Source organism: Hippocampus zosterae, chromosome 4 (genome assembly GCF_025434085.1).
Source record: "Hippocampus zosterae strain Florida chromosome 4, ASM2543408v3, whole genome shotgun sequence".
Classification (NCBI taxonomy): domain Eukaryota; kingdom Metazoa; phylum Chordata; class Actinopteri; order Syngnathiformes; family Syngnathidae; genus Hippocampus; species Hippocampus zosterae.
Window position 1 is genome coordinate 17,168,456 of NC_067454.1, and position 27,549 is coordinate 17,196,004.

Below are 27,549 nucleotides of genomic sequence, written 5' to 3' on the forward strand. Positions count from 1 at the left end.
ATTATTTAAAAATGTTTAGAAGACCTTAATCAAAAGTATGGGGCGGGGAGGGGGAGGGGGAGCCATGTTTTTAACCCGGATTTAAAAGCATTTAGAACTCGGGGCTGTTCAGTGATTTATAGACCACTTGCAGAATTTTAAAATCTATTCTACAGATGATTGTGAGCCAGTTAAAAGCCTTTAAAACTGGAGGAATGAAGTGAGCCATTAAGCCAAATCATGGAGTGTCTTAATCACTGAGCATGTTAACCCATGTGGCTTGTGTGAGTTAAGGATTATAAAAGAGGAGAGGAACATTTATATTGTTTTGACTGCACAACACAGCAGGGGACAAATAAAAATGCATCTAGAAAAAGTATACATACCCCTTCAAAATGTCTGGCACACAAACCTCGTGGGCTCACATGCACAAGGAGCTAAGCATCCTTAGAAGTCTTGCTGGTCTCCTTCTTCCTTCATTTAGTCAGTAGGTAACTATGCTTTTGGTATTATCTTTGTTTCATAATGTCTGCGCAGAGCTCACCAAGTAGTTGTCTGTTTGAGTGTGTGTTGGAGACTGTACATGTCAATTAGTCTCAGGCACAGCCCTTTTAGGGTACAATTGGTTCCTGCTAATAATCGCCTCTCGATGGCATAGGAACACTAACAGGGAAACAACTCAGTGGGGAATATAAAGAGACTGTTACGGCACAAATAAGGCGCATAGGATTATAGGGCGCACTGTCGGCTTTTGAGAAACTTGAATGCTTTTAGGTGTGTCCTACTGTGCGGAACATTTGCATTACAAGGATGTAGACCTTGTACAGTGAAGAGTTTCGGTCACCTTATACAGCAACATAAATTATCAGGTGTATAATATGGTGTAGTACAGTCTGATATCTACAATGTTTTAACTCTTTACACTCTTAATTCACTTGAAGAAAATATTCATTTCTCCCTTCCCAATCCATGTAACACAGGTGAATATTATACTAAGTAGTACGTCTGATTTCCTAACAGGTCTTATAAAAAATCTCTGTGATCATATACTTTGTTCAGCACCGAGAGTATAAAAGGCGCTTTCATCTGTCAGTGGAACACCCCAGAGACGAGCTGACCTTTTGAGGCCCCACGCCGGCATTGCAGAAGGTGGTGTCAGGATAAAAGAGTTGTTTTATCGGATGATGTCAACATGTTCCTCTACTGCAGTGATTCCCCTGTAGCACCCCTGTGTGCCGTGAAAAATCATAAGTGGAGGCCATGGAAAAAGTATCCCGTTTCACTTCTTATTTCTGAAAATTATTATTGATTAATTACAAATATCGTTTTTCATCTTTCTCGGCCAGAGATAGGCAACTGGCGGGCTGCAGGCTGCATGTGGCCTGTGCTAACTCTAAGTGGCCCATTGATTAATCGTCACACAAGAAAGAAATTAATAAATGAAAATAATGTGGTTTTTTTTCAAAATTACTTTGGGGGTGGGAAATTATAAATATGATTCCTTGGCTGCAGTTGGCACCGCATATTCGCACTTCGGCTCTCGGAGATTCAGCTACTCCGCAGTGCCATGAGATTTTCCTTGCGTAAAACGGGTGAAAGATTGCTGTATTGTTCCAAAAAATATTTACCTGCCGATCAAGCTTCTGTTGCCTTAGGTTTGTGCCCTCGTCATCTAAAGTGCTGTAAAGAGAAAACACAAAATATGGATAAAATACAGACAAATGTGAACAGTTTGTTTGGGATCACATTTACTCAGGTACTTAAAGAGTGCAGAATGTTAGATTGATAAAACCCTATGGTGGTCAGTTACAGGAATGTTGCTTTTTAAACTATTTAGATGTATTTAATGGTTATGTATTATATTTTAACTCTCTGTACCGTTAAAGAGAATTGAATCAAATTTTCAATGAACTGACCTATGCCATATCTGTTATTGGAAAACACACGAGCTTACACTGTGCTGATCTAAAATCTTGGCTCATTTCCTAAGCCGGGTCTCCACGGCAACAAGTGCTGCTGAAGAATAAGTTCAGTTCAGATGATGACACCAAACCCTATTAAAAGCGGGACTGCTGACCAGAGAGACAAATGGACAAGAATAATCATCACGCCATGATAGCAGTGGATGACTGACTTTTTTTTTTGGACACTTAGTTAGTTCATTCATTTATTTTCTGAAACCACTTTGGAACGTGGGAGGATGTAGCCTGAGAAAACCCACACAAGCACAGACAGAACACGCAAATGCCATTCAGAGCGGAGTGAGAAACAACGCAGAATCCTTTTGACTCAGAGGTAGACTTAAGCACATGCGCTACCTGCGTCATACCAAGGGCTGCCCCTGCATCACTGTTAGTCATCTTCCAATTAAAATGTGCAGTGCAGGATTTCAATCACAGACTATATTGTATGTCCCACACAATATTGGTTATAAGTCTGAAGCACCTATATGCTTGCTACAAATGATTTCATTGCCATTGTGATATTTTTGTTCATATCATACAGTAATTGGACGTTACATTTTCTCACTGGACTTCTATTCATGGGTCTTCCAGTATATACGGGGGGTTGACTATATTGTCCACAGTTATCTCAAAACATAAGTGGAAATGAATTCCACGGCTACTTTCAGCTCCGGAAGCACAGAAGAAGAAAGGTAAAATGAAATGAAAAATATGGAGCACCGTTTAGTACAGTGACCCCCTGCATATTCACTGTTTCTGTGCTCAAGACGAACCCGCAACACTCTTACTTTGCTGCCATTTTGTGGAATTTGGGAGTTGTTTTGTTCCATTCTTAGTTTCTTATCCTCTGCAATTTAAATTTCAGATCCGTGAATGCACTTCATCTAGTCAAGATTAAAAGTATGTTTTTTTTTTCTCTCTCTCAAGATGCTGTATTCCCTACCATTTGATATTGTGTGTAAATTTATTGATACATGTGAGTAAAGTCCAAGTATACACATTTGGTTTACCATCTATGATGCCAAGTCAGTGTTATTTAGTGAAAGTGTTATTTAGGTTAGGTAATACTACCGATGAGCCTTATGTGAAGATGGTTCTTTTGTGTTAAATAAGAGAACTCCAGAATAGCTGTTTATGTAACATGGGTTTGTGGTTGTGAACATGCCAGATGTGTGCTGTTGACACATTATGATCCTCCTCAATTTAATTGCTTTGCCAGACAGGACATGCAGTTAAAACCCCCTTTAAGGGAAGCAGTTAAAATGTATTTATGGATTGTTTCTATTTGTGCAAACACCAGAAGACCACTTTAATTAACATACAGTGGGCAATTGCCCCTAGCCCCTCAAAAAATAAGCTAAATGAACCTCAACTCACTTCAACACAGTTCCTTCAAACCAAGATTCCACAAGATCATGGAAAAGCAATTTTTCTGTTTGATTTAAAGTCTTTGTTGGAAGTACCAAGAACTAAATTGAGGCTCAGAGGGGATCGAGCCTTTTCTGTTGCTGGTCCCTCTCTCTGGAATGACCTCCCACTGAACATTCGGCAAGCCTCCTTGCTGCCTATCTTTAAAGCCCTCCTCAAAACTCACTTGTATTCTTTGGCGTTCGACTCAGCATGACTTAGATTTGCTCTTGACTTTACTGCTTGGTGCTTTCTACCACCTTTATTACCGATTCGTCTTACTGTTTATTGTGTATGTTAAATCGCTCCATGTACAGCACTTTGTATGCAGCGATGGCTGTTTGAAAGTGCTCTATAAATACTGTTGACTTGACTTGAAGTAACATAGTACAAAAATGCCTGAGCAAAATAAATAAAAGTATTCGTTTTTTTCAGACAATAACAGAATATCCCTCACTTATTTCCTCCCCAAATTACCCCAATATACTTATTTCTCACTTTTTTATACTGTATGTGTATGAAAATGATTTGGTCTCATACGGTCTCTTTGCAGGAAATGTTGATACAGTGCTTGCTCATTTTCACCCAGTCAAAGCTTATGCTTTGTGGTTTTACGCTACGGAAATTAGAACTATAGGGACCATATGGACAACAGCGGCTCTCAAAAGAGGTTCAATATGGTGTACAGCTTGTGAATCTGCAGCTGCTGAGACTTCTGGTCGACAGCGTGATTACAAGTCACTGCAGCAATGACAATGACTGGCTTGGCACACAAGTGGCTGCACAGTATCAAGTGCATATTTGATTTGCCATCATTAAATGCATTTTGTGAGTTTTGCCTGGCTGAGCAGAGTGTTCTCCTGAACACAACTGGGCAATATCACAGACTCTGCAAACAGCCGTATTGACTTAAATCTTATCGGACTTGATGACCTCTGTACACTGACTTCATGTCATTGGTCCAAGCAAATGTTTAAAAGTCAATGTAGCAAAAGCAATGAGAATGAAATGAGAGCCTGAATGATTTCAAAGACGTTAGCAGCAAAAATGTTTTTGTTTGTAAAGAATATGTCAGCAAGTGAAAAAAACTGAAAAAAAAAATGTGTTTTGACAAGAGTGTCTTATAGAAACATTATGTTCTGTTAAAGTCACACTTACTTTTTCTGTGCTTCCGCATTATTCTAGCACTATAATTACTATTATTAATTTGAATCCTACAGAGAACATTCAAGGTACCGTCTGCTTACCATTTTTGCAGTGTTTACATAAAGTCCAAGATTTTTCAAATATTTTGTCCTATTGGTTAAAGACAAAGCAAAATATGATCATATTATTTCTATTGCTTTCTTTGCTGAGACAAAGACAACGAACCCTCTTTTTGTTACAGCAGTTTTTTTTTTTTTTTTTTTGCTGTTACCCATTAATACCCACTTCATATTTCCTGAGCTTTGAAAATCAACCATGGCAGGCTCACTGATTGTTCCATCAACTCACAAGGCTGGACATCTGAAAGAGAAACATCAATGGCTCCTAATTAGAGGCCAATGAGGTTTTCTCCAGAAGCACCATACGAAGATGAACAAGAGAAAGCTATGACATAACGAAGGGATGTACAGAGTATGTATACATATATATACAGTATATATTTTTATATAATGAATTTAATAACTCCATTATTAATATTATATATATATATATATATATATATATATATATATATAAGGGCGGCCCGGTAGTCCAGTGGTTAGCACGTCGGCTTCACAGTGCAGAGGTACCGGGTTCGATTCCAGCTCCGGCCTCCATGTGTGGAGTTTGCATGTTCTCCCCGGGCCTGCGTGGGTTTTCTCCGGGTGCTCCGGTTTCCTCCCACATTCCAAAAACATGCGTGGCAGGCTGATTGAACACTCTAAATTGTCCCTAGGTGTGGGTGTGAGTGCGAATGGTTGTTCGTCTCTGTGTGCCCTGCGATTGGCTGGCAACTGATCCAGGGTGTCCCCCGCCTACTGCCCGAAGACGGCTGGGATAGGCTCCAGCACCCCCCGCGACCCTAGTGAGGATTAAGCGGCTCCGAAAATGGATGGATGGAATGGATATATATATATATATATATATATATATATATATATATATATATATTGTCTGGCCGGGCAATAAACAGCTATGACCTGCCAGTGATCAGATGGCAGGGCATTCCCTGCAGGAATAATAAGGTGGCCAAAGGAAGAGATTCAGACCACGGACGTTAAGACCCGAAAGCTCCTAACCATGCATGGAGGGTTCCATCCCAAATCCAGCACCCTGAGACTGTACGCAAGCCGAAAGAAAGGAGGCCGGGGACTAGTGACTGTGAGAGCCACTGTCCAGGATGAAACATCCAAGCTCCATGAATACATCAAGGTGAAGGCTCCAACGGATGACGTACTAGAAGTCCTATCAGTGGTTCGAGAAGGCTGGCCTGAAGGACAGCACAGAGGCACTCATCCTGGCTGCTCAGGAGCAGGCCCTGAGCACCAGACCCATCGAGGCCCAGATATACCACACCAGACAAGACCCAAGGTGTAGGTTGTGCAAAGAGGCATCTGAGACGATCCAACACATAACTGCAGGGTGTAAGATGCTGGCAGGGAAAGCCTACATGGAACGCCGTAACCGGGTGGCTGGCATAGTCTACCGAAACATCTGTGCGGAGTATGGACTGAAAACCCCAAGGTCAAAATGGGAAACACCTCCGAAGGTGGTGGAGAATGACAGAGCGAAGATCCTGTGGGACTTCCAGATCCAGACTGACAAGATGGTAATGGCGAACCAACCAGATATCGTGATCATAGATAAAGGGCAGAGGAAAGCCGTTGTAGTGGATGTAGCGTTCCCAAGTGATGGAAACATCAGAAAGAAGGAACACGAGAAACTCGAGAAATACCAAGGGCTCAGAGAGGAGCTGGAGAGAGCCTGGAAGGTAAAGGTGACAGTCGTGCCTGTGGTGGTCGGAGCACTCGGGGCAGTGACCCCCAAACTAGATGAGTGGTTGCAACAGATCCCGGGAACAACATCGAACATCTCAGTCCAGAAAAGTGCAGTGCTGGGAACAGCAAGGATACGGCGCAGAACCCTCAAGCTTCCTGGCCTCTGGTAGAGGACTCGAGCTGAATGAGGGACGGACACCACCCGGGGGGGGTTGAGACGAGGAATTTATTTGTCTGGAACGAATTTGATAATGTCATTATTTTTCATGTGTAATTAAGTCGACAGCAAGTGACAAAATGTTAATCCTTCATGAAAAATAACGGAGTTATTACATTCATTATAGACAGAATGTTAACTTTTCAGTTCACTGTCAAGCGGGGCTGTGAGATGCATGGGCTCCAGTGGCACAGGCTAACCTTTCACGTCAACATTCCGACATTTCCGAGTGATCTGGTCTGCTCTTCACTGAGTTCTACTGTAGTGCTGTCAGTAATTTCCAACTATCTCGCTCTCTGCTTAATATAGCAATAATTCTGATATGAGTCACGAACAATTATATTCCAATAATACCCTCGACAGGTTGAGTTGTTAAAAATGGCAGCGGATTGTTGCGCTGGGAATCGCGGCGCTGTCGTGTGACGATGGAGGCCCACACGAACGCAATAATAAAAGTATTTTGCCTCCCACTCTGTGCGAAAGGTACGGACAAACAAAGTCCTCCACGTTCGCAATCAGTTATTAAGTGTGTGAATAGGCATTAAACAGGAACATAATGACTCAAACAGAGCTGTTCCCATGGAGGTCCAACAACTCATCATGCCAGAGAGCCCTGTTCTGCAACCCACAGATGGTCAGCGGTGCAGGGGCCTTTGTCATCTATTAAAGTCGGCTACTTTCTGCATCCCGACATTTAAACACACACACGCACACACACACGCAGATAGATAGATAGATAGATAGATAGATAGATAGATAGATAGATAGATAGATAGATAGATAGATAGATAGATAGATAGATAGATAGATAGATAGATAGATAGATAGATAGATAGATAGATAGATAGATAGATAGATAGATAGATAGATAGATAGATAGATAGATAGATAGATAGATAGATAGATAGATAGATAGAAATACAGTATTATGCAATGCACATGTGGAAATGGGTCCATTGTTACAGTGCGACAAAAATATGTATTAATAATCAGACTTCTAAAGAGATCAGTCAATATCGTGAATTGCTTTAATGCTGACCTTTTCCGTTTGACCATTTGAACAGGATTCACTGGAGATCTTTGAGCAATGAAAAAAAAAGAATCAACCATAACGTTCAATGAGTTTTACTTTTCTGGAATTCAAGTAGTTTATTTTGTCGATAAACTATGTCTGGGAATTGAAAATGGACACTATATGCCTGGACAAAGCATATGACAATACATTTTTAGGTGTTATTTTTTACTCTTGACTAAGGTGGGAATCACATGAGAATTATGTGAGATCAAAGCGCCACAGAGTGTGGATATATTGGGGAAAATGAAGAGTGTTTTAAGTTAGAATTCAATTCAATGTGTAATGCAAGAAAAAAATGGTGTGCTGAATTTACTTGATTTAATTTTGTCAGGTGGTTGCACAAAATAAAATCTTCTTGACCCATGTACAAGTGTAGTCCAGTGATCGTCAACCAGTGTACCATGGCACATTCATGTGCTTTGAGAGATCATCAGGTGTGCCATGGGAAATTATCCACTTTCAAAGTACTTTTTTTTTTGGAAAAACGTTGTTTTTTTTAATTAAAAAAAAAAACGTGGCGGCCCGGTAGTCCAGTGGTTAGCACGTCGGCTTCACAGTGCAGAGGTACCGGGTTCGATTCCAGCTCCGGTCTCCCTGTGTGGAGTTTGCATGTTCTCCCCGGGCCTGCGTGGGTTTTCTCCGGGTGCTCCGGTTTCCTCCCACATTCCAAAAATATGCATGGCAGGCTGATTGAACACTCTAAATTGTCACTAGGTGTGAGTGTGAGCGTGGATGGTTGTTCGTCTCTGTGTGCCCTGTGATTGGCTGGCAACCGATTCAGGGTGTCCCCCGCCTACTGCCCGAAGACAGCTGGGATAGGCTCCAGCACCCCCTGCGACCCTAGTGAGGATCAAGCGGTACGGAAGATGAATGAATGAATGAATGAAAAAAAAAAACTTTTTTATTAATTTATCAATGCCAACCACATACACTATATTAACAGGCAGAACAATCAAATGCTCTTCTTTTAGATGGCTAAAGAGACACACTGAAAAAGCGGTGTGTTTAACTTTTTATTTTGTCAAGTGTTTGCACGAAACAAAATCATCCGGATGCACATACATTTTAGACTACAGTAATACCTTGTTTATCACGGGGGTTACGTTCCAAAAAGAACCTGTGATAAGTGAAATCCGTGGAGTAGGATTTATTAAATAAATAAATTATATATATATATATATATATATATATATATATATATATATATATATATATATATATATATATATATATATATATATATATATATATATATATATATATATATATATACGTATACATATACATATACATATATGTTTAAAGCAAAGAAAATGTGAGAGGGACGAAATTTCAAATGTGCTGTATGTTTCACATACAACACATTTGAAAATAAAGTTGTTCTTGGTACTTGATAGTCAGCTTTATTTTTTAGTTATTATACAATACTTAACTTTGTATACAATGCAGAGGCGATTGCTCTAAGACTGCAAGGGAAGCCCAGCTTCCCCTAAAATGTCAAAAAGTAAGTGATCAAATATATGTGTGTATGTAAAATTGTGTGCACATGTCGTTGACTAACTATGCGCGACAACGCGCTCCACTTTTTTTCCGAATCAGCTTCTTATTATTGGTTACGACGCGACTCTCTTCTCATTCATTCCCGCAGCTTCACTGTGCCTTAAAATGTGTGGACGCTGAGCGTCGACCGGGCGAACGCTGGACGTCTAGAGAGTTCAGTGTAGATTGTCCCAATGCATTGAAACAAGACGAGTCATTGAATAAATGCTGGTTTTGTCCCACCCATTGGACGCTCAGTGTCTCTGGGAGTCTACAGACAGTGGGTGTTTATAGGCTGGCCCGGAAGCTCAGCTTTTCTGCATGATGATTGCATTAACTGTCTGAGGCTGAATCTCTGTATGATTGACAGCAAAATGAGCCAATCACCGATCTTATGGTGAAGGCATCCTTTTCATTTTTTTTAAAAAGGAACGGAGAGTAGAATTCACGTATAAATAAAGGGACACATTTTATGATATAGGCCGAAATTGAGCTTCCTCTCCTTGACAGACCAGCATCCACCACTGATACAATGAAACCAAAGACCAAAATTTGCAAAGGTAAAGTCGTACAGAGACAAGGTGCGGAGATTGTTCACGTTGGTCAGTCCCTTAGCTAATAAGCAAAGAACACAATTCACTGTTTAAAAAAAAAAGACAGCACCAAAAAAAAATCTGTGAAACAGCGAAGCTGCGGAAGGTGAACCGTGTTATAGCGAGGGATTACTGTATACATCTACTTCAAACATGTTGCTTGTCATTCTTTGGTGAGAGGCAGGGTAATGCCTAGATTGGTCGCTACCTAATCACATCAAGACAATCTCCCAATAACACTCACATTCACACCAAAGGACAGCCTGGAGGCTTCAATGAAGCTAATCATTTTTGAACGTGTGAGGAAACTGGAGAACGCTGAGAAAATGCAAACCCCAGACAGGAGCCTAAATTCTCAGAAGTGCGCTGTCTACTAAATCGCTGTTTCACCATCATTTGTAATGAATTATATGACCTAATAACTAACTATGAGTATCAGGTACATTTTTTTAATCTTTTTCATAGACACATCCGTCACACATTTGCGTCATAGCCTAGCACAGATGCCTCCAAGCCTAATGAACAAAATGGACATATGCCAATCAAACACACCAGGCGCTAATGGAGCCGTGCCCCTGGACGAAGCGCCAAATGCACTCGAAGGAAACACTTTTAAAATAGCACTGTCAGGCTTGTGACGCAAAGAAGACGGTGTTGGATTCATTACACTATTGGATTGTTAGATCGGGCAAACTTGCATTCGAACCCGAAAACCCCAAAAGATTATGATTTCATGTCTTTTTCAAATCACTCCTCTGATGTTTCCTGCTGTCCTAGTTAGGTTCCCACGGAAGAGAGCGGGGGTTGGGGGGGGGGGGGGGTCCATAGATTCTAACAGTCACCAGTGAGGTGTGCGAGTATTGTATGCGGTTGGGTGAGATGTTGCCTGCGTTTCCACAAAATACGCACACTGCATTGTGTGTTTCTAATGAGATGAGGGATGGAGCACTCAGAGCAGCGCATGGATTTTTAATGAAAGCCACACAAGATGAGACAAACTGTTTATTGTGAAACCGACGACCTCTCTGTCCCCGCTTTCTCAGTTTGCCTCGTTTAATTTTCGACAAAGGAAATGCCAAACTTCTTTAACATTCACAATTACCGATTGACTGTCCTTTTCCTTTCTGGCCATTTTTTACAGTTAATCAGGAAGGATCAGAATTTCAAGGATGTCACGTCCTTTAAAGCAATAATGTAAAATATTTTCAAAAGAAAACTTTAAGATGACTTTATGCCATGAAATACTAATACTCTCCTAATTATGACCCAACATCTATATCGGTCGGTGAATCAAATTGGATTTTTAGTGTTCGGCATGTGCATTTGATTGATTTGGCTTGTAAGCTTCAGAATGTCTTTGTCCATTAAGGTCTTGCTTACTTTTATTAATCTGGAAATTCCACTTTAGAAATGGAATATATAAAGTGGAATTCCAAACATACCATGGAAGTCACTCACATGGTATGTTTGGCACAGTTTTCACATCAGATGCCCTGAACCCTGATCCCTGTGTCCAAAGTCATGCCATTGAGCCACCACCAACATCTTCAAAAGATGTTACATTATCAATGTTACGACTCCAGGACACAATGTCCAAAATTGTGACAATAGAGCTAACAATTATTTTAATGAATTAATCGTTCCATTTTTTTGGGTGATTAATTGATTTATCTGGTTCTTTTTTTAACTAATTTTCGATTCCATTTCCTTATTCAAAACCAGCAAATTGGCAGTGCAGAAAATGTACAAATGTATAAGTTAATGACTTATACAATACAATACATCCTGATTTATATAGCGCAACATATAACAGCTGCAACTGTAACGAAGCGCTTTACAAAGCAGTTTTATGATTCAGTTACAGGTTTGGTCCGTAACAACCATCAGAAAATCAGAAAACATGTTGATTCTTGTTTTCCAAAGTAAAAGTTGTTTTTTAACACAATTAGTCGGCTTTAATGGAGGACTAGAGAAATCAGAGAATATTTCAGGAGTCTGAGATTCCCAAAATTTGGACAATTTTAAGTATAACCAGGTCTCTGATCAATGACAGTAATCGGTGAGCAAAAAGTATTTATTGACTCATTTCATTATTGATTCGTTGTCGTTGACCTTCTAGTAACCAGCTCCAGCTCTGCAGTCCACCTAAACCAAATCCTCAACTGAGTCTGCTGGGTCAAAATATAATCAGCCCAGCCTTTAATAAAAGTAACCTAATCTGCTCAAAAAAAAACGTCAGCTACCCAGCGAGTGGGTTAAGAAAACAACCCAGCATTTATTTATTATTCTTATTTATTTGTGTGTGGGCTCACTCACAAGATTGTGCAGATGTACCTAATGTTGTGTCGGTGAATGGGTTCAATCTTTCTACCGAACAAGAGTCCATTGATGTAAAAGAGATGATTGCACTCATTTGTAAAATCATGACTACACTTGTCAGCCTTACCTCACACACACGCACACACACACACACAACTGCCAAACGATGCAGCTTGAGCCCACTTTTGTTACAGTACCTGTAGGGAATCCAGTCGGAGGTGTGCTTGGAGCTCATTCTGTCTCAATCACCCTGACTGCAAGGCTGGCGGCCTGCAACAGCACCACAGCAAAGTGGCTAAGTGGTCTGAGGACCGGATTCAAACGGCGAGAGCCCACATAGCCCGATCATTCCTGCTCCTCGTATCCCCCAAGTCTTCGCTTGTGCGTCTTTTAGCTGCGGGACGTCGGATGACTACCAATCCAGACAGGCAGCCGCTCTCGTCAAGTGTTGTGCGCCGTGCACATGAAATTAGCCGTTTTCTTGTCTTCTTGTGTATGTGTGTGAGTGTGTGCGTGTGTATATGTGCTTGCAGTCAATGCCTCTCCTCTTCTCTGCTCACCGCCTCTGCTCTTGACTGGATCTAAATCTCCCTCCGTTTCTTGCCCTTTAAATCCCCCCTCCCTTCTTCCTCCCTCTCTCCCCAATCCATCTCTCTTGTGCAGCATCACCCACAGCAGCATCCATCCAAGTCTCTTGCTTTCAGTGGGGAAAAAAAGATATGGAGAACCCCCTCTTTTCCACCATCCTTCAATGACATTTTCATTCAAATGTACTCAGGCAGCAAATCAGGGGAATCAGTTGTGTTTTCTGGAATCATTTAATTGTCCACCCAGAGTGTGATGCATTAGCATATGACTGCAATGACTAGTGTTAGCAGGCTTTAATTCAACACTCTCCACAATGGGACAAAGGCACCCAGTGATAGTGGCTGCAGTTCACGCACATCTGCTTCCGCCCGCCGTCGGACGCCCCTCACTGTCACACTTCACTCACTGTGTTCCCCGGCCAACTGCCGAGTCCATCTATAGACAGTTAACGCAGGCGGCTTCCTCGGGAGCGCGACCGCTCCACAAGGAGTCGATTCAAGGCGGCCTCATCAACAAGCACATATCTCACGTGGACGTGTGAGCTCAGCTCGCAGGTGAAATGACCCGCAATCATTTAAATGAATTCAGATGTAATATTATTTTATTTTTTTTAAGTATGGTTGGTGGCTCAAGAAGACCTTCCCATGAGACTGCCACAGAAAATGTTGGTGTATTCTTCCAAGAAACGAAACACCTTTGAAGCCAGAGTACCAATGTCTTTTGAATGCAAACGACCGGACAACAACTTGAAGTTCACTCTTTAACTAGAAAAGGCTATTACTGGAGAAATTGTGTGTGATTGTGATGGAATCATGTAGGATGAGTGGAATTATATTGCATTGAATCGTGGAGTGAGACTAGTGAAAAATGTGCAATATGATGGAGAAAAATGTGACACGATATTGAATGACGTGGAATGATATTGAAAGATATGGAATGATGAGGAATGATACTGAATGTGGTGGAGTGATTTTGGTGAAAAATGCTCAATATTAGGGTGAAAAATGTAAAACGATATTGAATGCTACTTGAATGATGTGGAATGATACTGGGGAAAATTTGCAACAGGCAAATGAAAGAATAATATGGAATGCTACTGAAAGATATGGAATGATGTGGAATTATATTTGTGGAAAAAGTCCAATATTCTTATGGAAAATGGGTACTTGTTGGTGTGTGGGAGTTGTGGGAATGTTGAAAATTGTTAAATGAGCTGAGAATGTGATGTTGAATGTGATTTTGAAAATAAATGGTTTGGGGGAATTTTTTTGTAATTGTGGGGAAAATGTCAATTGCAAAAATTGAATTGTTGGAATGGGGAAAAACAATAGCCTGCATGGCGTGACCGTTTCGAATGTGTTGAATTTGAAATGGTAAGAATCAGTTGAGAAATGTTGAAGGAGAAGCACAGAGGTGGGCACTCCGTCAGACTGACGAAATGTCCGTCAGTATTTCAGGCCGACTCACATCGCCCCAGTTCGCCCCACGTCGGCGACAGCCAATCGGCGTTGAGAACGTACCAAGTAATTTCCACATTACACACTGGCGTCACACAAGCCATCTCACAGCCAAATAAAGGAAAAAGTCCAAATAAAACAACACGCACACACACACACACACACACACACACACACACACATGCACACACACACACTTCTGGAAAGCAAATAAGTGAGAATAAAATACTTCTCACACACATTTAACAGAAAATGACCCAAAAATGGTCACGTAGAGTACTGGCATAGATTTGCAGGTTCCGGGAATCATAACTGGCTCAAATACCAATGGTAAACTGTCTATTCCAGCGTGTTATGATTTATGATTTATGAGGTTGAAATGACAACGAAACATGTATACACAACCGTCTTCAAGGCATGGATGAAACACTCGAACGGAGGGCCTGTCAAAAATGTCAAGTCACACAACTTCAAAGGGAAGTTATGGTGTCTTAAAAATACACAGCTGTCAAATAGTCCTTTTGTTTACAGAGTCAACTAGTGATATAAAAATATCATTAATGACTACCTATTCTATTGTCAAAATACAAGTTCTCAGGATATATTTTATTCATTATTTTTAGGTTTGGCACACAAAATTCTCTTGGATTTGAGGATGAGCAGATTGGAATTGTGTGTTTTTAAGCACAAGGTCAAAGAGGTGAAGGAAGAATTTGAGCGGATTTGGCACAAATGGCCACAAGGATTTTAGGATAAACTTGATCGTGACATTCTAGAGTGCTGCAGTCTGGCCATACTCTAAATCGCTCTCTGTGATGCTCCCACCGGTCATTGTATTAGGCACATCAGCACAAGAAAATAACACCCAATAAAAGGTAGAGAAATAATCCTGCTTATTCGTATGAGTAAGAGAAGTAGGGCTAATAGTAATGCTGTCACCATCAAAGAGGAATTAATATCACAATGCAGTGGTGCCATTATATACGAGTTTACTTCATGCAGTGAACACGTTTGGAATTCAAAACACAAATATTTCAAATCATCTGCCTGCAGTGAAAAGAATTGAAATCACATTGATTCATTTGAGCATTCCCAAAAATCAATGTTTTCAATAACATCAATAAAAACAATGTCAAGAAACAAACCGTTCAGGTTCATTCTGGTATGTGCAACTTGGCCACCGGGAGTGCTGTAATACAACTATGCAGTCCCAAACAAAGAAGAGTAAACTGCAGTAGTATGAATTGTTTTCGCAGCGGATACAGAATGCAGTATATGCCTGTGAGCATTTTGGTATTTTCTGTCTACAGGTGTTGATGCACTATTTGTGTCCAAATATCCATTGGCATTATAACACTGCGGGGCGGCCCTGTAGTCCAGTGGTTAGCACGTCGGCTTCACAGTGCAGAGGTACTGGGTTCGATTCCAGCTCCGGCCGCCCTGTGTGGAGTTTGCATGCTCTCCCCGGGCCTGCGTGGGTTTCCTCCCACATTCAAAAAACATGCGTGGCAGGCTGATTGAACAGGAGTGTGAGTGCGAATGGTTGTTCGTTTCTGTGTGCCCTGCGATTGGCTGGCAACCGATTCAGGGTGTCCCCCGCCTACCGCGCGAAGACAGCTGGTATAGGCTCCAGCACCCCCCGCGACCCTCGTGAGGATCAAGCGGCTCGGAAGATGAATGAATGAATTATAACACTGCCACATTAAGCTATTCAATAGTGCGTCTTCCCGTCAAAGGAGACACTCTGTATTTAATGAAAAGGCTCCACCAAACAAGAGTTTGCCTTGAATCGACATTTACATTGAATGATGGAGAAATTGCACAGACATTCTCGTGGAATGTGGAGTGTGAACGGTTGCCTAGCTTCGTGTGCCCTGTGATTGACTGACGACAGGGTGTAATCTATCTTTTTGCCCACAGACGACCTTTCTTGTGACCCCGAATAGCAGTAGAAAATGGATGAATAGATTTTTATTGCTTATTTGTTTGCAGCCGTTCCCAAATTTAGGATCCTACAAGGGTCTGAGAAATGTATGGGTGGTATTTTCTTGCTCATCACTTTTTGAATGTTGTCATAAATTATTGTTATAGAAATGTCAGATTTGCTCTTTGGTTTTAGTCTGAAGGATGAACCAAATGTTATGCATTGAACTGCAACATGATAGAGAACAATTTACTTCTGAGATCATTAGAGGTGAGCATACACATGGTTACAAACTGTACTTTCAAACGTTTTTTTGTGCCAAAAGTCATGAGTCTATAGTATGCGCTGTACTTCTATAGATTGTGGGTAGCACAGTTGGATATTCATCCTACGCAGTTCCGTGCTTGCAAATAGAAGGGAAAAAAGATTTCTGTCAAACACTCATTTCAAATCGGAAGACACTTGTCCAGACCTCGATAAACAAAAACAGCTTCTATATCCTGAACAGAATCTTTGAAGACGGATAGCCTATCTGATCTACAAGTGTCCTCAAATGGCCACATCCAAGACAGACGATTTTGCATCCGGAATATGAGCCGCTGGGATGAAAGTGCAACTAAATGAAACAAGCCACTCAGCTCAGGAATGCTCCTGAGCAAAAGCACCCTGCTGAATATTTGATGCTGGAAAGCAGACTTTGAAGTGTGACTTTGAAGGCTGCATTTGGTCATTAGGGACTTGGGTGAAGATTAGAATATCTTCTTCCTGCTTTCTTCCTACTCGACTCCATTTTCAAAGTACAACGCTTGTCCCACTGGCATTACAGTAAGTGCAGCACCACACAGACCGTGATAAGGTCTCTTATGATCAATTATAGTTATCCAGTCCATTCTTACATTTAGTGCCCCGCAGGCGCTGTATTGTTAGTAACAACAGACCAACAGTAGCGGCGATTATGGTCTATTTACTGAATGTACAAGCAATGTGAAAATGGGTCTCTGACTTTTGTCCGCCTGTCTCAATCAGGCTGAAATTGAGCAGCAGAGCAGCAGATTGAGCAGCAGAGCTTGGTCAGAGATCAGCAGAACATTACCCAGTGATTATTTCCTTCCAGAGTGTAATTATTCTCTCTTTTGGGCGCTAAGAAGAAGTCTGAGGGTTTTGGAACATTTTCTAGTCAGGCTCCACTACTCTGGAATTCCTTACCTGCAGAAATTACAGCGGCCACCAGTGCAGAAATGTTCAAATCTCGAAATTAAGGTTTATCTCTATACTTTTGTATTTGGTTAAACCACAAATATTGTACAACCATTCTTTTGCCCTGCCTCTGGATTTTGGCCTGTTTTATTGCTGCTTCTCCTCTCTCCTCCTCCACTCTTCTCCTGCTGGGTGAAGGGGAGCTTTCATCCATCTGTTGTGGATCTCTGAGACATTGGAACATAAAGGTTTCATTTTAAATTACTTCATTCATGTTTTGAATAGAGTATAATTGTGGTGGTCTTATAATGTTTAAATAAAACACTGTGTGATGAATTAATAAGCAATCCGACCCTGTTAAGAATGTCCATCGATAGATTCAAGAAAACCAAATTTCCTAAAGACAAACCATTTCATGCCATCTAATGAAATCTCATACAAACGCTTTAACAGCAAAACAGTTATGATTGACAGTGGGGATAGTTAATGAACAGGAGTCCCAAAATTAGCCTTCAGGCCAATACCCGAACTGCATAAATACAAATACAAAAGTACAAGTACACTGAGAGGAACAAGTAAAACCAAGGCAACAAATATGAAGTGACGGATAAAGATCTGCCACTGTACCTTTGCAACAGTGATTTGTCAGCACCAATTTAATTCATGATAACTTCATTCATAAAAGGGAATCTCAACAAAGGCCTATTCATACAATGGTGGTAGGATAAATCTCAAGGCCAACGTGGTGAAACACAAACAGGCAGTTATGTGAACAGTGAGCATAAAAAGGTCAACACGCTATGTTTTGTGGTCTCAAAAATGACACCAAGAAAATAATTTCTTTTTTTTTTGACCATTGTAACTAGTGATGGGAAAAAGAAGCTTCAAGTTACTTCATGAACCAGTTGTATTTTTTTGACTCCTTGGTTTAAAGAAAGTGGTTTAAAAGAAATGGCAAGTGAGTGTGCCATCTAGAGGAGCCAAAAAATACAACAAATTGTACAATTTGTAACCTATAACCAAGGGCATGCTGGCCATTGTGAATTTTGGAAAAATGTGTTGATTTCCCGAACGTCTATTTCCAGCGCGAACAGCGCGACAGCCGTCCCCACGCCCCCGTCGGCAATTAACTTGTGTGACGTCCGCGGTATGACACACCACCCCGCCCCGCCCCTGTCATTTGTTACATTTAGGAGCATGATGACCAACGTAAAACAGTGGCATTACCAAGAGCTGGCTGTCCCTCCCAAATTGTAGAAAAGACGACAACATCGTGCATTGGGGTTGTTTTATGTTTCAACCGGAAATGGGTCGAAGTGGAGGGAATTATGAACAGTTGCAAACAGCAGTTAGTCTTAGCACAAAACCTTCAGACTTCTGCTAGAAAGCTTAAGACATGTCAGGAAAATCCTGTTAGAGGAGCTCAACTTCATTTGGGGTTCATCAAAGGCACTTGACATGGTGGCAGGTGTGTGCTGCCTTCCTTTTAACATGAATGTGATTGGTTCATTCTGAAAAGAACCACACACCCAATTATAAAATACTGTGCTTACTTTTTGCCATTGTTTATTTCTACTTCCTCTCTGTAAACAATTTTTAAAATGCCAATGAAGTTTGACAGGTTCTAGGTCCCATTAACAGTGGAAAGAGTTTCACATCTTTTTTTTAGATCACAAAAACAGGCCATTTTAACAGGGGCGTGTAGACTTTTTAGTTTCTCTCTGAATAAAAGCTTCAGACTGAGAATCAGCATGAGTGACTTTATGCATGATATGAATGAAAAGTGTCTGAGCGTTAGGTTTTTGTCCCGCATCGATCGAATCAAATCTGCCCACGTGTATTGATTCCTGCTCATAAGGGAAATGCACTTTGCTGCTGCAAACACATTGTGGAAAGATGTTTTTTAAAGGACTTCTTTTGGAAAAGCATTACACCGAGCATTGGTGAAAGATCACATATATTTTAGAAACTGGAACTACACTCACACATGCACACACCCACACCCACACCCACACACTCTGTATGCCTTGGTTGAACCTAACTCCCAGTGTAGGACAACCGAGGCCATCCATAAAACATGATTTGGATTAGTAAATGTCACACTGGATGAAACATTGTTCCAATGTCCCAGTGTCCCACTGAAGCATGTGGATTGACTCCCTCAATACAGCCGAGTGCTGCTGTGTCCCTCTTATCAGAATGCAGTGTTGTCACTTTGAACAATCAGCAAGCGTCTTAAACTTGAGGATTTATGCATGCAATTATCTGTTGCTCAAAGTGTTAGAACACCTCTACATTGATGCTATTCATGAGCCCATCGAAAGCGTTTTGATTATGAGCACTGAGATAAAAAAAATATTTCAAAGGCAACGTGTTGTTGTCATTGTTTTATGTTTAAGATGACATTTAAAAATAAGTTGGAATGGCAATATTCAGCTCGAAGCCTGTTTTTAATTGAATTTTTCTCTGCCAAATTGTTGCTTGTTGTGAATTGGGTTAAATTTAGTTCATTTCCAAAGTGAGTTCACTAGCCAAAGCAAATAGAAAAAAAAATAGCAGTACGATGTTTCACGTCTCATAAACTCATAAACCGGGCCGCTTGGAATTCAAGGCACCGCAGTAATCCCATTCAGATTAGGAAAGACCTCGTCTGCATGTGATTTATACTGCGTGCACCTTCTGGCCACAGTTAGAGAGGTCTTCCAATACTATCTAATGATATAAAAGCTCTTTCAAAAATGTTTGATTGATACCATAATGGAGGTACTGTATTCGTTTAACCTTTGTGAGTTGTTTTTGATTAGTTTTACCTTGCATTAAATGAAACCAACATGTTAGCTCTCTCGGTATGCTATGGTAACTACAATCACAATAATAAAGCACATAGTGTAATTTTAGATACAGCTGTTGTATTGAATCTCTTTTCACTATGCAGATTCATGTGCTGATTGAAAATTGGACAGTGCAAGTAGCAGGTTTAAATATTTAATCAAAATGCTTTGAATTGGTAATGGTTTCATTACTGGGTGAGGTTAGCTGCTCTGAAATTAGATGATGAAACGGAGGTAGCGCTGCATATCCGTCTATTGATAGTCATGCAAATGCCGACACAACAGGCAGTGGGATTGTAGATGCATTGTGGAACTTGGTTTGATTTAATCAGTGACAAGATGTGTGCTGAATGTGACAAGAAATGCCAAAAGAGGGTGACAGACTGACAGAGAGACAGAGAGAGAGAGAGAGAGAGAGAGAGAGAGAGAGAGAGAGAGAGAGAGAGAGAGAAAGAAACATATTCATGAACCTTCAGGCCTTGTGACTACACTGAAGCGCTTAAAAGCCTACGCTGCAATCTTTCCTTCACTTCTTAAAGTTATCAACTAACATCAGTTCTTGTCACTGGTGCAAAATAGACCTTCATTTGAATTCTTTTAAAATTCCAGTTTGATTGCACATTGCACAAGTTTTAAAACAACCTCAAAGATGAAATGTGCATTTCGATCTTCCACTTCACAAATGAAAATGTAATTCTTCTCCATTCTCAGCAGAGTTTCCCCTCTTCTCAAAATGTCATTTGGCAAATACTGTCGGTTTTGGTCATTTTACTGGCACTTGATATTTTTATTTGGATTATCGGCACTTCATGTACAGTAGGTATTTGTGTATTCATTTCAGTATATTTATTTTTTATATTTTGTACCCCAATCGATGTTTTTATATGTTTGCTTATTTTATGTTGCAGACTACAACATTAGCTTTCTGCTAAATCTGCTGCAAGCATCTCTTTGTGTCTTTGATATCGACTCGTTTGTTCACTTTGGTTGTATACTTCAATTTAAAAATATAATCAAATGTGCGTTATTCATTTGCTAAATTGGAGTGCAGTAAGACATTAAATGACTATTTCTGAAAACAAGAATATCGTCCAGAAATTGACAAATGATGCAATATGGTATACCCATTCATGCAAATTGTATGATTCACCTCAGGAAATCGGGAAATGTAATCGTATGAGTTTCAATTTGTGACAAAAAGGTGGACACAAATACACTTTTTTTCCATTTTGACATTACAGTACTTGTCTATCCAGCGGCAATAGACATTTAGATTCAAGTATAACATCAGGTGAGTCAGTGGATGAGTCACATTTACAGAATCCTCCACATCATCATGAGTGGTCGTACTGAGAAATGTACAAACAACACTTCTTATACAACACATCTTGATGTGTTGAGGTATTAGCGGACGAGCAGGCTATGACTGCTTTTCAAAAAGTACACATTTATTGTACATACTGGAGGGTGTGTAACCTGCAATGTGACTCACACTGCCAATTTTCCACTCAGTTTATTATCTCTATTTTAAATAATTTCACTTTTTCAATAAATAATGACACTAAAAAGTCTGTATCTTTAAATGAACCCTCATGAATGGTCTGGTTTTTATTTCCCCTATATAGCACATCTGCAATAAATCCACAGTTTGGTGTCAAATTGCTGAAATGTTCCCCTCCCTGAAAAAAAAAGTCATCTCAAATCTCATCACAAGCACACGTGCGGAGATATGGAGCCACCAATGAGTGCATCGTTCGAAGCTCCTTCACCAGAAGCATCCTCTGACAAACACACTGGCACTCATAACCATGGCAACAGCTGAGAAGCAGAATTATATGGGAAAAAAGAAGCTCAGAGGAAGGCTTCTATGCTTGACCGTGTGTCAAAAAACACACAGAGGCAATCGGTGGGATTAAAACGTTTAATTAAATTCAGTCGCGCACAGCTACATGCAGTCAGGTAACCACTGCGGTGAGAAACAAGTAAAGTCCTCGACTGGTTTAAAAATATGTCGTGGTGGTGGGTGCACACAAGGCGGCGCTGTTTAACAGTTTATATCCCTCACTCCAAACACAACCACAGTATTATATGTAAAGAAACGTTGACGAACTCACATAAGTGTGTTGCATGTATATGTATCTATACATTAACAGTACTAATCATTCATATTAACATTCTGGGTACCGTAAATCATTCCATGACACCACAGTACATATGTAGCCTATTGTATTATTCATATTTTTTTTCTCCTTCAGTAACTGTGGTTTGTACAATACACTGGATAGCACAGTGTACATACTATACAATATCGCTATCATACTAATTACTACTAATTACATACTAAACTAATATTTTATAGAGGTAGTTACTCATGTTGATACTTTGTATCTTCATACCATACATCCTGTCAGTTAGTGGTTCTCTAACTTTTTTTAGTGCTTCAAATAAAATGTAATGTACACAAAAGTTGCAACTGTATCAAAATTGACATTTGAAAACAAACAATTCTAAATGATGAAATGAATATGAATAAATATAACTGAACCGTCTCTGCACTTATTCATTAGCATACCACCAGAGGGAGCCAGTATACAACTATGGTTCTCATGCCAGACTTGGAAACTAAATCTGTCTGCACTTTCGGTCATATGCTAACTCAACATGATATGTTTTCACATACTGTGGTGCCCTGAGATACAAGTTGCATTTCTGCATTTTTGCTCTGATTTACAAGCACAAATTTAAGATGAGCTCTGTATGGTGGCAGTCTCAATTGACTTCATATGAAACAGTAGTTTGACAGACAGTGAATTTTACTCTTCATAAACAAAGAAGCTTCCAACTGTTTATTGGCACTGCCAGTTGGAACATGATGTCAAACTCAACATAAAACAAAAATGTCAAATTACAAACAACCACATAACATAGCTTAGCTCAAGATAAATCTGTGAACTTTCTATTTTCCTAAACAGGCCCAGGTAGAAGCGGGTTGTTTGCGCCCTTGTGAGGAGGAAAGCAGCCAACTTGTTTGCCTTTCAATGAAAGTGGCTCCCCGTGTTTCCTTTACATTCAGCGTTGTGGCCTGGTGTCTACATGCAATGTAGATACAGCAGAGTGGCGTGTCGTGCACTTCAAAGAACCTGAAGATCTGCACTTGCGGATGATGTAGAGTTAGCCACTGTGGAGTGGAAACTTGGAGCCCGCCATCTATCCAGGATTGTGCAACCATGTGTGGCAGTATTAGAGTTTCTAAGGTGTTATTCAAAAATGAAAGTACCATTCTGTAATATTTTACTGACATACAGTCATAAACATGATTTTAAAAAAGATGATTTGGCTACATTTTTTGTTTCAACAACAAAATCATTGGACATCGTTTGCTCTGGCCACCTTGGGACAGTATAATACAGAAATATGGATTTACATGGTTAATAAACACAGTTTTATTAAAACTGTACCGCTCCAACATTAAAAATATGATCATCTGTATAAAGGCAAAATTGCTAACTGAAATATTGTATTGGTGATGTACCTAATATTATGGCCAGTGAGTGAATGAACGACATGCTGAAACCTTCAACATGCAGCACACTATTATGACTGCTTGTATTTTAAAAGCAAGGTTGATTGCGGAGGGTCCCTACATTTAAGAGGGCGCTCATAATAATTGCACAGACTCATCTGATTTCTCAAAAACATGTAGTGCCACCTCCCAGATTTATGCCACAATCCTTCACCATAGCAACCACAGCTCCAGAGGCATATCTCGCATTCAGCACCGGTGCAGAGCTCTCGTGGAGAGCTGAATAAAAGAATAGTCAGAGCAAAGAGTAGCATTTAACGTACAAATCCAGGAAAGAAAGAATCTGTGAAATCGGACAAAATCCTCCCTCAAGGAACACACCAAGTGCCAGTGTGCGTATGTATAAAATCCCGATACAAACCAAAAGTTGTAAAAATATCACGGTTAAGGGTAAAGCATGAGCCTCAAAGGAGACTTCTTTCTTCTTACTTTCTTTCCTTTCTGATTGATATTAAAATGATTTATTAGATATAAACACATAACACGGGGTAGGACTAGATAAGTTATTTACTTCTTCCTACTCCCTTGAACATAATAACTGTGTTGAATGATGACTGATTTCTCTTTCCTTTTTACTATTTTACTTACCTTACTTTCTGTCAAATTATTACTGTATATGTTTTATGTTCAATAAACAAACGAAACGAAGGAAAAAAGAAAAAAAAACAGATGGCACATCTTATCTCGCCATGTAAAATCTGATTCTCTGAAAGAAAGCTGGATAGGCCCTGAGATCACGTTTACTTGTTGAATGAGTGTTGAAACATGCTGAAGCACTGGTCGTGCAGAGAGTATATTACATGTTGACTGCAAAGTCTTCACATTACTAATACCCACCGGGGAGGCTCAGGCATTGGAGAATAAATGCAGCCATAAACAAATGTTATGGGAGACGAAATCGGTAGAAGTGAGATGATGAATTTAATTATTCGCACTAGGAAAAGAGGAAGCGTCTGCTCTAATGAGTTTCCCTCACCTTACTTCTTTCAAAGTGTCTGCAGGGACTCAAAAGTGTTAACCCTCCTTAGTGCGGAAGTTTCTCTTCTTGTGGTCATTAACACATGCTCACATAAGGAACTTCATCCATCCATCCATTTTCCGATCCGCTTTATCCTCACAAGGGTCGCGGTGGGTACTGGAGCCTATCCCAGCCGTCTTCAGGCAGTAAGCGCGGGACACCCTGAATCGGTTGCCAACCAATCGCAGGGCACACAGAGACAAACAACCATCTGCGCGCACACACTCACACCAAGGGACAATTTAGAATGTTCAATCAGCCTGCCATGCATCTTTTTGGAATGTGGGAGGAAACCCACAAGGAACTTCAATTAAAAAAAATATTTAATACACAGTGCTTGTTTGAAGCTGTTTATTGGAATTCCCACTTCGGTTTAAACATAAAACAAACAGAATGACACGTGTATTTAACCAAAGCTAGTAATTTACTGTTAGAGGAATCTATGAGCAAAATTGTATCATGTTTAAAGTTTCATTTCTTTGGGCACATCGAAGCGTTTGGGTGCGTATCCAGCACCCCCAAATGCCTGCACACAAAGGCGCCGGCCATATGGCCGGAGGGCTGTTAAAGTAAACAATTAGCACGTCAATACAGGTGGGCGACCACAGGGGAGAAGGCGAAACTCAGTCGCAAAAGGGGAATGAATAATTCGGGAACAGCAGTTGAGCATCAAAAGACGAGTTGAGAACACCCGTCGCGCCCAAGCGACATTGGCCATCCGCAGTCTGCAACATGTTAATTCGATGTAGACCAGACAGAAAAGGCGCCAATGTACTGATGGTTCAAGTTTGAAAAACAGGTAACCAATCACTACCGAGGGGCCGGACCGGGGGTGCGGCATGCAAATATCGGGGGCAGTGTTTTTCTTGTATTTGCATATGTTACAATAAAATGTCGAACACGCGGAGGCTGGACTTTGAGACTGTGATCGCGGAGCAACTAACCGTCGTTCGCTCTCAGAGATCCGTTCCCGCCGATATTGAAGACAATTTTCATGTGAGTCATTTCTTTAACTTTGTCCGAGAAAATCTCTGACATTTACCTAAATCCGCAATCTTAATGTGAACACACAATACAACAACGTATGTGACTGCCAGAGTTGTACATTATGGATCATCTGGCCGCAGAAAACGTGGAATCTGTGACTTACTGTGCAATCGGAATGGTCGATGTAAACAGTGAGGTTCGTTCATTGAGAGGTTCTCATTCCAGACAGGTGCCCTGGTGTGAAACACGCTGATAACACTGAACTATCACTGAACAGAAGTTTTCAGTTGCAGTGGCAATGTAAGATGGCTGCCCTCTGGCTTCAACAACAAGTGGCCAATTTTTAAGAGAAATAAGAAATACAGAAATAAGACATACTGAATCCGACCATAACAACTTTTCAAAACCAATTATTGGATCATGTTATCGCCTATAACGAAACAAGGTACTTTTGGATTCTAAATTAGGACGGAATTTTAAATCATTTGTCCTCTTAAATACATACACTGTATGTTTGATACAAATTAGACTTTTTTGTTGTGTTATGCCAGAATAAAATACCCTCAACTGAAATATACATGGACTCTTGTTTTAAGTTGCACATGCAGGGGTAATCTTCATATTCGTAGTCTCTATCTCTCTTCCACACTAAAACAAACGTCAGCCACTGAACTTCCTCTCGTCTAGACACCTTCACCTACCTTGTTTTAACATGATTCATTATGGTTGCACTGATTAGCTCATTTACCATTGTTTTGGTTTCCTTTCCGCTGGCCTGGCACGCAAGAAGAAAAATTGCACACTCGGTTGGCAGAGGTTCCATTTAATTTTGCAATATAGGCAAGCCCACAACCTTCATGAGGATGAGCGGTTTGGAGAATGGATGGATGTGGTTGTTGGAAAAGCTCAAACAAAGCACATGGCCATAAATGTAAAATTTAATATTGACTGTAAAAATATTTTTTGGAAAATAACTATTGTGACTGCCATGAATATATGACAACAAACAATATGCTTTTCCAAAACTTAATCATTTAATCAATTATTTAGATTTTTAAAAAATCATCTTATTTCATAAAACAATTTCACTAATTCAAGACAACTGCAAACTAACAGCCCACAGTGCAACTTCATATTCTCAATACCATTTTAGTAACAGACTCTTTTGAAAGTGTATACAAGAAAAATAAATGGGATTCAGTTTGTCATAGAATGTGACAAACACATTAAAGTAAACCATCCTTCACATCTTATTGAAGCTTAATGTGGCTCTGGTCACTATTTCAAAATGCAAAATAACTTTCGCTTTTTTTTGTCCGTGATCGTTTCTCTCATGCTTCCTTCTCATTTCCTCCTGCTGGTGTAGCCCACCGCTATTATTGGCGGCAAGTGTGCCTCATTCACTTATGCATGGGTAGAAAAGGGAATGTGCGAGGAACCCAGGAGAAACTAACATGAATAAATAGAAAGGATCAATAGTAGTGCTTTGGTATCGATTCAATAGTTATTCCCTTTAGTATCGTTTCTTTTGATATTTGGATCGATCTGCATGGTCCTAACTCAGACATGGCTTCTGACAGCCCCTGGCTAACGCGTAGCTCTGCCGCCGATGTTGATTGGTTCAGTTTACTGTCAATATTGTGAATGGATTAATGGGCTGCTAATTCTAAGTTGTGGGTCTATCTTTCGAGATAAAATAGAGGAAAATAATGACTAAATAGGTTTGCAATGGCCCAAAAAGATGGCAGGCCACCGGGCATTTGCTTCATAAGCCTGGAGGGGCGTAATAGGAAAATAATTGAGACACAGTGTCTCTATGACAAAGCCATATAGCCAAAGTGAGTTGCAAGCTCTTGTGAAATGAGTCTGTTAAGTCTTAAAAGACTCAGCCCCAGTCAATAGTGAACT

At 40.3% G+C, this 27,549-nt stretch overlaps 1 protein-coding gene across 3 annotated transcripts in view; it reads right to left on the reverse strand.

Moving 5' to 3' along the window:
* The window catches only part of tub (TUB bipartite transcription factor), a 53,533-nt gene that overhangs the window by 16,903 nt on the left and 9,081 nt on the right, over positions 1-27,549 (reverse strand). For 2 of the 3 annotated variants that reach the window (XM_052063646.1, XM_052063648.1), the window contains exon 2: positions 1,608-1,659. In XM_052063646.1, coding sequence (XP_051919606.1) covers positions 1,608-1,659 — 52 coding nt within the window. Of the gene's footprint in view, positions 1-1,607; positions 1,660-12,253; positions 12,651-27,549 lie in introns of those variants that run through there. The other variant, XM_052063647.1, reaches the window with a different exon arrangement.